The sequence below is a fragment of the Gracilinanus agilis genome, chromosome 2, assembly GCF_016433145.1.
Source record: "Gracilinanus agilis isolate LMUSP501 chromosome 2, AgileGrace, whole genome shotgun sequence".
In the NCBI taxonomy this organism is placed as follows: Eukaryota; Metazoa; Chordata; class Mammalia; order Didelphimorphia; family Didelphidae; genus Gracilinanus; species Gracilinanus agilis.
In genome coordinates this window covers 506370994-506383324 of record NC_058131.1, presented here as the reverse complement: position 1 = coordinate 506383324, position 12331 = coordinate 506370994, and the positions used below count along the sequence as shown (strand labels likewise).

The following is a 12331-nucleotide window of genomic DNA, read 5'->3' as shown; positions in this document are numbered from 1 at the left end:
CAATTTCCTCCTCAGTAAAATGAGGGGGTTGGACTAGATGATCTCTAAGGTCTTTTCTAACTCAAAATTCTCCTCTCTGAACTGCCTGTGGCTGGCAGACAAAATCCTTTTCATCAGATGCTCAGCAAAGTCCTGAAAAACAGTCGGGTTTCTCTCTTTGAATGCTTGAGGTGTGCAAGAATTGGGAAATTAAGTCCTGGGCCCATCAAGCTGTCACCTGCTGTATCTGTGCTCCCTCCCTTCTTCCTGTACCCCTGTGTGCTTTGATGAGACTTCACTCCAGCCAGGCTGTCTGGGAGTTGGCAGGGATTACACAACTGCGTTATTTACATCCAAGGTTTTGTTGTTTTGAGAGGAGGTCATTGCATATTCAGTTCCACTTGTTCCATTCTCCTCTTTTCTTAGGGGTTTCCTGGGGAGTGGAAGGTGGGAGAAGAGGGAAGAAAAAAGGCAGAGAAAAACAGAGAAATTAATTATTAGAGCAGACTTAGAACTCAGACACTGTAAGGGGCTCTCCTGATTTTTCGATTCAACATCACATAATTTTGTAGAGTGTATCCTATGAATTTCATAGCGTGTTCTCTCCTAGGCTATTTTTGAAGGGATATTATAAACCATCCAGTAGAATCCCCCTTCATTTTGCAGAAAATAACACTGGCTCAGAGAAAGGGAAAGACTTAAATCTGTCTCTTTCTAGAGAACTTTCTAGAACTATATATGAATACATTGGATGGAAAGTGCTTCCTGTTCCAGGGGGCTTATTTAAGCAACATTGGATTTCTCAACCCCATAGTAACCCAGGCTACTGGTCAGGCAGGCAGACTGGGTCCTATGGAAGGGAGACTGATTAGTTAATAAGAGCAAACATAATATATGGCATTCTATGATTTACACAGTGCTATCTTACATGTTTGATCTTATTTTACCTTCACAATATCCTCTGAGTCAGACCATGCAAGGATTATTGATATTTCCATTTTATAGATGGGGAAATTGTGACATAGACAGGTGACCTGATGCATGCACTCTAGGGTGTTACAGTTGGTGAGGGCTAGAACCTGGGCTGGATCCCAAGTCCTCCAACTCTTAAGTCCAAACTCCTTCCACAACACTGCCTGTGTCTTATAACACAAAGGTACCCATGAATGGTGTAGGTCATTCTTACCTTGATTTGGCCAGAGAGGCACAGAGGAAAAATAGTAGTACTCATAAAAATACAGATAAAATTAGTATGTACCAGTGGTTCTCAAGCACTTTGCAGGGGGATTGTCCCATGAGGGCTTACATTTGAATCTTAAAATTCTCCTCTTTAGTATGAGAGTGAATTTTCAAGGTTGGGAAAGAGGGATTCAAAAGGAGAGTAGCATGAATAATCTCTAGCCCTTTTCTTCTCCAAATCCCACCTATCCTATGAGACCTACTTCCATCCTTGTAGAGGTTTTTCCGCACTTTTCTGACTGCATTGAAGAATCCCATTCCAAACCCCAATGGCTCTTGCTGTCTCATTCTATGCATTGTGGCACTTAAACCACATTCTCTATTTACTATGTTGTTCTCTGTGTATTTGTTTTATGTCTTCCATGATATTGAAGGCAAAGACTGCATCTGAGAGGGTCAGAGGCCTCTTGAAAGATCTAGTCCAACCTCTTCCCTCACCCCATTTTACAGAAGAATAAATAAGAGCTAAAGAGCTTAGATGATTTGTTCTGGGTCACACAGAAGAACAAGCTATGACTAAAGTCATGGAATCATAGATCTAGAATAAGGAGAAGTTTCAGAGGGTATCTAGTCTGATCCCTTCATTTTGTAGATGGAGAAATTGAGGGATATGGAAGTGAAATGCCCTATCCAAGGCCACATTGGAAGTTGGGATTTGAACCCAGATTCTCCAAGTCCAGATAGAGTAGTCTTGCCAACACACAATACTAAGTCTTAGAGCATCAGAGCAAGAAAGGACTCCAGAGAGTATTTCATCCAATCCCTTCTGTTTTCTTCAAAGGATCTGTGATCTCACATTGTGAATATTTGTTTAATTGGTGGAGATTCCAAATGATTCATCTCTCATCATCCTGTGTGACTTGGTCATATTGTCCCCACACATTTACTGCGGGAGTGGGGATGGGGTGTGTGCACTCAACATTGCAAGGATTTCCCCTCATTTTCACTTCATATTGAATGGCTCCTGATGGAGAACATGGCCAGTTAATTGATTGTTTGTTGATCTTGTTACATGTTCAGCCAAGGTCTTTTTTACCTTGCTCATGCACTGGATATCCCCCTTCCTTTTACAGAGGAGGAAAATGAGGCTCAGAGATTAAATTGTCTTCTTAGCCATACCACTTATATTAATTGAATAGCTAGGTTGCATTTCCAACCAGGACTCCAGACTCTAAGTTCTGCATTCTTTCCATTACCCATAATGCCTTCTACTAGTGATATTTATATTGAACAATTTCGCAACTACACTCACCACAGCTTAAACTTGACTACTCTCACTAAAAACCAGTTGCTCAGAAACCTGTGGCATCCCTTTTTTTTTAAACCCTTATCTTCCACCTTGGAATCAATATTACATATCAGTTCCAAGGCAGAAGAGTGGTAAGGGCTAGACAGCTGGGGTTATGTGACTTGCCCAGGGACATATAGCTAGGAAGTATCTGAGGTCAGATTTGAACTCAGGACCTCCCATCTCCAGGCCTGACTCTTAATCCACTGAGCCACCTAATTGATCCCACACCTATCCTCTTAATACCCATAAAAACTCCCCAAGGGCCATCTTAGGCATCCCCATTCCCATTTGAGAGACACTGGTATGGACCAATGTTTTAGCACTTAGATGGATGAAAGGCCTCTATTATTAGTATTAGGGAAATTCAGTTAGATGAGTTTTCAGTAAGATGATAAGGTTGGATGACCAAGAGAAAAGTTTTCTCAACATAATTTGTCCATACAGAGAGAAGAGGAAAATGTGGTTTTCTCCTCCTCATTTTTATTCCAGGAGGAACAAGCAAGAAACCAAATCAATTTTGGTTCACTAATCCTAACTTTAATACACATTAGTTGACTCATAATCATCAAAGCAGCTTCTATAGTGTTTAGTACTTTGTTCAAAGCACTTTTCTATTTATTCCCTCTATTGAGCTTCTCAGCAACCCTGGGAGGTCAGAAAAGACTATTGATCACAATATAGAAGACTAATCAGGGCAGGTATTACCCTCCCTGTGTGACTGATACACAGAGAGTCCAGAAAATGTCTGAGCCAAACTCAAGCAGGTAGTGGCAGAACTGGGACAAAAACGCAAGTTCTTCTGTTCCTTGTCTAATTCTCTATGATGCTCCATTATTACTGAGATACATGGAAACTAGGCTGATAGAGAAATTCAGGACTCCCATCTCATTCTGCTAGGATGAAAAGTTCACAATCACCCAAGGATCACCTTATGTGTAGGAAGTGCTAAATGGAACACTGTCCTGGGGTCAGAGCTTTTTATTTATTCCACTGATATCTCCTACCATGATCTGGGCAAGGCAACTTATTTCTCTTGCCTTCCCCCCTTCTCCCCCACCCCCATAAAATGGGGATGATGACATGGGGACAGAGCAAGGAGGGGGCTTTGAGTTAAAGAATATAGAATATATATTCCTTGAAAGCAGGGGCAATATATAAGTGCCTGGTTTGGGAAGTCTATGCCTAGTAGAGCATTTATCCCAGAGTAAGTGCTTGTATATGACAGTCAGAGTTAGACGGCACCTTAAAAAACAGAATGTGGGAGTAAAAAAACTTCTCATTTTAGAGCCAAATGGGACCTTAGAATATGTAATATAGAGACAGAAGGGACCTTAGATCACGTAAGAGAAGTGGAAAGAAGCTCTAAATAGATAATAAAATACTAGAATATAGGATGCTAGACCTTAAAGGAATCCTAGTATTAATTTAGTCCAAACTGCTCCCTCCCATTTAATCAGTGAGGAAATCAAGGCCCACAAAGGATAATCAACTAGACTAGAGCAGGGCTATACAGCTAGTAAGTAGTGAGGGTAAGATAAAAAAACCAATCCCTAGGACTCCCAATCCTCTTTCTACTGCATAATCTAACTTGTTCTAACCTAGTCTTTTATATTATGATCAATAAGTAGTCTTTCATGATATCCCAGAAGTAAAAAGAATAGGAAAAGGGTGGTAGACTTGTCTGGAGAGCTCTGGGGCTTCCTTGGAGATAAGAAGTGTCTTAAAAACTAAATGTTTGAAAAATCTGACCTTTCTTAGTTTTCATGTAAAGAAGGAAGCGTCAATTCAGTTCCTTTGGGAACTTGACTTGGTCTCCCTCCTAAAACCCCACCATTGCCAGAGTTGGAAATTGGCTGATTTCTGCTGTAATGTCATTTGGCAGAAGATTGGCATAAATTTGAGAGGGCAATTCTGAATGGTGGAATAGGCAGTTTTGTCTCTGCTCCTTAGCTCTGTACAGCCAAAGGCTGACTGAGAAAATTGCCAAAAGGCCACGGTTAGATTTACAATGAACTCATAAGTGCTTTAGATTTCTACCTTGCTTGCTTTTCCTTAATTCAAATCTGAAGTCATGTTTGCCCATGAAAATAGAACAAGAGAGTGAAAGAAGGACTTTGCCTATGCCTCCTTTTATATTCTTTCTCTGGTTTGTATATTATTGAATTCTAGAGATAGAGGAAAGCCTTAGAAATCTGATAGTCCAACTCCCTCATTTTATAGAGGAAATAATCAAGGCCTGGAAAGGAGAAGAGATTTGACTTGCCCGTGGATATGTACTGTAAGTTCAAAACAGAGCCAAAACTAAAACCTAATCTTTTGGCAATGAATCTAGAACTCTTTCTATTACAATATCTTCACCCAATATTCTTTATCTACATGATAGCATGTCCCTTTTTGTTTTTCCCTTTGTTTTCTTCAAAATCGCCCGCTAGGCACACCCCTTACTCCCAGGACACCAGGCTGTTTTTATACCACTGGCTCCCCTTTAATTTCAATGTTCAGCTAAGAAGCACTTTAAAATGACTGAACACACGTGATGAGCCACCCATCTCAAATACTCCTTGTATGGCTTATCTCTCAGAGGCAGTGAGATGGATAGTAGAGGTTAGTAAAAGAGTAAGTAGAAATACACTTCATGTCATACTCACTCAGAGGTTCAGGAAAATCAACAACTCTTGATTCTCTAAAACAGGCCCACACCTGCTCTCTGCCTAATTTTCCATTCAGGAGACAGATGTGGACTTTAAACAGAGATGCCTGTGTAAACCGCATGTTTTCAAACCTGTGCAGCACCTTGGTTATTCCAACACATACATGCAGAGGCATTTCCACCTGAGAGGTGAGAGAAAGAATACTCCACCAACTGCTCCCTAAATCACATGGTTCCTAAAACCAAGAGAAAGCAATATGAGCTTTGCCACACCTGGAACGTCCAGCTTTTCTAAAGATTAGCTCAGTATTTTTGGAGTAATTCACTTCGGTTAAAGTCAATTCAATTTCACATTTATCAAATGTTTATTAAGCACCATCCACCTCCATGGAAGGAACAGATGGAATCCAAGTACAAATTGAAGCATACCATTTTTTACTTTATTTTCTCCATGAATCTTTCTCTAGTGAGAGCAAAAGGTATCTTCTTTCATAATATGATGAACACAGAAATATGTATTCTATGATACTATATGTACACCTTATATTACCTGCCTTCTTGAAGAGGGGTGGGAGAGAGAGAACAATGATTGCAAAATATCAGAAAATGAATATTGAAAAATTGTATTGACATGAATTCTTAAAAAATAAAAATGCATTATAATACAAAATGTTAAAGTGCAAGGCACTGTCCATGGTTCTGGAGAAAAACTGATGTGAAATATCACTGTCAAGGAGCTTATATGTCTAAAGAGCAATAGCAACAAACACTTATATAACACAATATAATAATGATGATAACGGAATTTTATATCACACTTTAAAGTTTGCAAAATATTTTACATATATTGTTTTATCTGGGCTACACAACAACTCTGTGAGGGAAGTAGGGCCGTCATTTTCTCTTAATTTGTAATTATGGCTTTTATTTTTATTTTTGCTTCCAAATCTATGCCTCTAGCCCATGACACCCTCCCTCTTCAGAGAGCAAAGGAATTTTTAAAAAGTGGGTGAAAAATCCAATAAAATGACCAACACAATGACTGAGCTTGGTAGAATATGCAGTGTTCCATACCCACGGTCAACCACTTCTTCAAAGGAATGGGGTTTTGGGGGCAGATGTATCTACTTTCTTCTTTAGGGACAAGCTTGAAAATTATAATTACACAACATCTTTCCATTCATATTCATGTCCTTTCCATATTTATCATTATGTTAACTGTACTTACAACTTCTTTGGTTCTGTTGATTTCTTTTTGTATCAGTTCATATATCTTCCTGTGCTTCTTTGTACTCTTGAATTCATCATTTTTATCACAGTAGCAATATTCCACCGTAGAACCATAATTTATTTAGTCATTCCCCAAACAATGAGCATACATATTGTTTCTAGTTCCAGATGTAGATACTATCATTATAATTTTCAGGTGAGGAAACTGAGGCTCAAACAGTTTTCTTCTGTGTTAGTAATTATTTAAAATGTTGAGACGGTTGTTGAAAAGGGTTGGCTAAAGTTAAGTTTGAGGATTATCCATGTTACCAACCCCTCCACCCCCATCCTTTACTTTGAATAATCTGGAGTTTGATATGTTTATATTTTAAGTTAGTGACTTTTTTATCTTGTTCTCAGTTGGTTCTAAGTTAATCCTCACCAGCAGTGATTTAATAGGCTAGAAAGACTTTTAAGGTTTTTAAATGTACCAACTAAATGCATTTTATTCGTTCATCATTCTTTCATTATTCACACATTCATCATGGATTGGGTCATTATCTGTTTAATACATGTTTTATACAAGCTTGTTTTCTGGCCTCAGGAATGAGGAGGACTAAAATGATGGATTGGTAAAATTATAAAGGGGACGCCAAATTTGACAATGTTATAAGACCAGAAAGGGATGAAACTTGGGCAAATTGTCGAAAGACACAGAACTCAAATGCTCATGGATTTATTAAATCTATTGTTTAAGAAGTTTCATAAATCCTAACATGCATATTCTCTCTCTCTCTCTCTCTCTCTCTCTCACACACACACACACACACAGGAGTCTAGTCTCTCATTTACTCATACATTTATTCATTTTGACTCAGTTAATGGTTACTAATGGTAAACTCACATGGGGAGGAGATAAGATTAAGGGATAAGGATGGGAGTAGGAGGTAAGTCCTAGCACCTTAGAGAGTAGTGAAGGATTTCCATGATGTTTAGCATCATCTGCTGGGTGTTGCTGATTTACTAATAAATATTTAGTACCTGAAGGGAAGCTACTAAAGGAGATTTATTCTGGGAGGACTCTAGAGAGCAGAAATCAAGATGAATGGGCTTAAGTTAAAGTAAAGTAGATTTCAACTTTTCTACCTACATATTTTCCATTGAGGACCATATTATATCTTATTTATGGCAGATGCTAAATAAATGCTCACTGAATTGAGTTGAATCTAGTCCAATCCCTCTTTTCAAATGAGAAAACTCAGGCCCAGAAAGATAGTTTCAATCAAATTTAACTCAATTTATCAAATGTTTAGTAAACACTATTTACCACTATGCTTATAGTGCTAAAATCCAAGAGAGTACCTGCCCTCAAAGTATTTATATTCATTCTACTGGGTCAGAGAGTGGTGGTGGAGAAAATAATGACAAAGTGTATGTTTGAAAGAAGGCATTGTTTGAATTGAGTTGGGAATAGAGCAAATGCTTATTCAAGATCCTATCTATTTCTATAATTCTGTGATTCATACTCGTAGAAGGTCACAAAGCTAGTTTGATGGTAGGACTTGTTCTAGAAATGAGTTTTCTGTCTTAGTTCAGTGCTCTTTTCACTAAACTTAGCTTTGTCTCCACTGTTCCTTAAGAACTTCTCTCTCAACAATAGCTAAACTCAAATGAGGCTAGCAGAAATGAATTCACTTCTTGAAAATGGGCCTTGAATGGTGACCTCATTATTTAGATTCACAGTATGTTAGAGCTGGAAGGTATCAGTAGACTAATCTCTTCATTTTGCAAATTTATTAATCTCTTCATTTGACGAACTGAAATCCAGATGAAGTTATGAATAGTTTACAAGAATATTGGAAGATGTACCTCATCTTCTGTCTTATAATGCTGAAAAAAAAATGTGATCCTAAGAAATTGAGGCCATAAAACAAGACTTACACATACTGGCAACACTTGCATTCCAGTCTAGGTCGTATGACTCTAAATCCAGCTTGGTTTATTTATATTGTACCATTCCGCCATCTTCCAAAGCTCTTGCAAAAGAGAAATCTAAAAAGCTCTAATATATGTATTTGTATTTCTGTGCATTCTGAGTTATAAACTGGGCAGCGTAACTGGGACTTGGAACAGTATGTTAGCAAGCAAGGACTATATCTCTTTCTTTCCTGCCAGAGTTTTATAGCCCTACAATTTCTCACTAAGCCTGGGTCATTCCATCCTATACTTCCTCTAGCAAATCTCACTTGTCAGGTCCTCAGATGCTAAACTCACAGTTCTTATTGCTATTGTCCCCCACTGCCACTGTGCTCATCGCCTATCTCTTCCTCCACCCCTCAAATCCTGCCTCTGCTCAGGGGCTGGGGTGGAAGAAATCTAAGGGAGACAGACCACATCTCTTCTATAATGGCTACAGCTAATTGTACCTGACTGCCCATCACCCTTCTACAGAAAAATGGAGTTTTTTCCTTGTGGTGCAATTGTTAGTTGGGGCTCTGAATGAGACATTATAAGGACCACCACAGTTACTTCACAGTTTTGCTTTTAATTGTAGTTGTGAAGGGTGGCTAGGTAGCACAGTAGGTAGAGTGCCAGGCCTGTCACTCCAGGTCAGGAGGAATTGGGTTCAAATCTGGTCTCCAGCACTTCCTAGCTTTGTGATCCTGAACAAGTCACTTAACATTGCTGCTCTTCTGCTCTGGAACTGATGCTTAGTATTGATTCTAAGATGGAAGGTAAGGGTTTAAAGGGCATCTGGATGGCTTGGTGGATAGGGTGCTAGGCCTGGAGTTAGGTGGACCTGGATTCAAATCTGACCCCCAGACACTTCCTAGCTGTGTGACCCTGGTCATTTAACCCCAGTTGCCTAGCTCTTAACACTCTTCTGCCTTGGAACCAATATAATAGTATTTCTTCTAAGATGGAAGGTAATGGTTTAAAAAATAATTATAGGTAACTCTTCTACATTGCTAGGGTTAGGGGCGAAGTGCCACCCACCCCCAGTGATCTGGAAATCCATGCAAAATTTGTTGGTCCTCCGAAGCAGAGAAGAAAGCTGATTTTTCTTTCTTTTTCTTTTATGGAGTGTTTAGAGTATCATATATGTGGGTATGAGTTACTCAACTTTTTAAGATATCTCTTCATTTCTTGTCTTTGTGTGTCATCTGCTGACTTTTGCATTCTTTTCACAAACTTTTTACTTACTTTAATTTTTTAAAAAATTGTGTATATTTATAGTATTAACAGATAAAATATGTTGATATTATACAATACTGTATGTATATTTTATGGAGTTTCTGAACTTTTTCTGTGTCATCTGCTAGCCTTCACATGTCATCTGCGGCTTCCATAAAACTCCTCCAAAATTCCCATTTAATTTCTTATGCTGATCTGTGATATATTGCAATTGTGATGGGGAAAGTTGTGATGTGGAAGGGATACCTGTATAGTCATCACTCTTCAAATCTTGTAATTATATTCTTGTACTTAGCTGGTAAAGTATGAAAGCTAAACCTGCATTTTGTAATTAGTTTTATAAATGTAACAATTTGATAATAAAATATTCTAGTTGGAAGGTTTGTTAAAGAACCTCAAAATGGGTCTCTCAGTCAACCAGGGTTACATAACACACCTTCCTAGTTAGCTCCATGCCTTTGTTCACACCATTTTCTCTGTCTTTTGAAATTGTAAGTATGGTGCAGGGTCCCGCCAAAATGGTATTTCTTCCTTGAAGACTTACAAGATCTTCCTTTTTCTCTAAACCTTCCCCAAAGCTCAAATTGGACATGATCTTTCTTTCCTCAAACTTCCTCCTCTGCAATTCTCTTATTCACTACTAGTGTTCCATTCTACATTACAGTTAACTATGGATGGGCCTTATTTCTCCTAGTACATTGTAAAACCCTTGCAGAGTCCCTGTTTTTGCATCTATTCAAGCGTATAACCCAAGCCTAGTGCATAACAGGCACTTAGCATGTGTTTGCTGAATAGTTAAAAACTCCATTGGCTTTTATAGTGGAAACCAAAGTGTTTAACTTTTTCATTTCCATATGGCATGCTCCCAGGCAATGGGACAATCTATCTGATTGAAAGTCTGTTTTAAGTTTTCTGGCTTCATAGATACCTGACAAGAGAAGAGAAAAACAAGTAGTGGTATTGATTTTAATGTGCTCATTCTCTTGTTCTCATGTCTCATTCCTTTTCCTTTTGGAACTTCTGCTAAGCACAAGACTAGAATTATAAGACTTCTTCTGAATTACTTATAAATATGATGTTTGTCAGGACACTCTCAATTATGATTAGGCTCAGGGCAGCTAAGTGGCTCAGTAGTTAGAGAGCTAGTCCTAGAATTGAGAGATCCTGGGTTCAAAACTGGCTTCAAATACTTCCTAGCAGTGTGATCCTTATCTGCTCCCCTGGGTTCAATTATCATCTTAATTTCTCAATGACGAGACTCCCAAATTCATATATCCATTCCTAATCTGTCTTTTGTTTTTGAAGCCCATGTTGTCAAATTCCCTTTAGTTATTCCTTAAACTCTTTGGGACTCATTTTCCTTATTTATAAAATAAGAGGGTTAGACTGTGTTGGCAAAACTATGGCATTCGTGCCAGAGGGGGCTGCTCCACACATGCTTGAGGACATTTCTCACTTCACTCACCCTTCTGCCTAGCAGCCCAATGGGAGCACTTTTTTCCCTCCCCTGTCTGGGGTAAGGTGGGGAGGAGCAGGTTAACATGTGGAGTGAGGGTTGTTTGGGCACTCAGTCTCTAAAACAGGGGTCAGCAACCTTTTTGGCCGTGAGAGCCATAAACGCCACATTTTTTAAAATGTAATTTCGTGAGAGCCTTACAGTGCTCACAGTGCGCGCTCCTGTAACAGTGCGCGCTCTTGTAACAGCGGCTGAAAAAAAAATTGACTTTATGGCTCCTGCACAAAGAGCCATACCTGGCCCTCAAAAGAGCCAGATATGGCTTGAGAGCTCATAGTTGCCGACCCCTGCTTTAAAAGGTTCACCGTTACTGGAATAGGTGATCTCTAAAGTTTTTAGGTCTAAAGCTATTATTTTCATCCAAATATCTCATAAAGAACTCAAACTTGATATATCCAGCATGGAAATCATCATGTTCCCCTCTCCCCAGGATCCAACACTTCTCCAAATTCTATTTCTTTTTTTTTTTTTTAACATTTATTAATAATCATTTTTAACATGATTACATGTTTCATGCTCCTATTTTCCCCTTCACCCCCCGCACTCCCCCCACCCATGGCCGACGCACTTTTCCACTGGTTTTGTCATGTGTCCTTGATCAAGACCAATTTCCCAATTGTTGGTGGTTGCATTGGTGTGGTAGTTTCGAGTCCACACCCTCAATCATGTCCGCCCCGACCCATGCGTTCAAGCAGTTGCTTTTCTTATATGTTTCCTCTCCTGCAGTCCTTCCTCTGAATGTGGGTACCATTCTTTACCATAAATCCCTCAGAATTGTCCTGGGTCACTGCATTGCTGCTGGTACAGAAGCCCATTACATTCAATTTTACCACAGTATATCAGTCTCTGTGTACAATGTTCTCCTGGCTCTGCTCCTTTCGCTCTGCATCAGTTCCCGGAGGTCTCTCCAGTTCGCCTGGAAGTCCTCCAGTTTATTATTCCTTTTAGCACAATAGTATTCCATCACCCGCATATACCACAGTTTGTTCAGCCATTCCCCAATTGAAGGACATACCCTCCTTTTTCAGTTTTTTGCCACCACAAAAAGTGCAGCTATAAATATTTTTGTACATGTCTGTTTATCTATGATCTCTTTGGGATACAAACCCAACAATGGTATGGCTGGTTCAAAGGGCAGGCATTCTTTTATAGCCCTTTGAGCATGATTCCAAATTGCCAGCCAGAATGGCTGGATCAGTTCACAACTCCACCAGCAATGCATTAATGTCCCAATTTTGCCACATCCCCTCCA

General features: G+C 39.2%; 1 protein-coding gene across 1 annotated transcript in view; it reads right to left on the bottom strand.

Annotated features, from left to right (window-relative positions):
- Positions 1–201: 201 nt before the first annotated feature.
- PRIMA1 (proline rich membrane anchor 1) overlaps positions 202–12331 on the bottom strand; it is a 124888-nt gene continuing 112758 nt past the window's right edge. The window contains exon 4 of the mRNA XM_044665032.1: positions 202–412. Within this exon, the coding sequence (XP_044520967.1) occupies positions 310–412 (103 nt within the window). The 3' untranslated portion in view covers positions 202–309. The remainder of the gene's footprint in view (positions 413–12331) is intronic.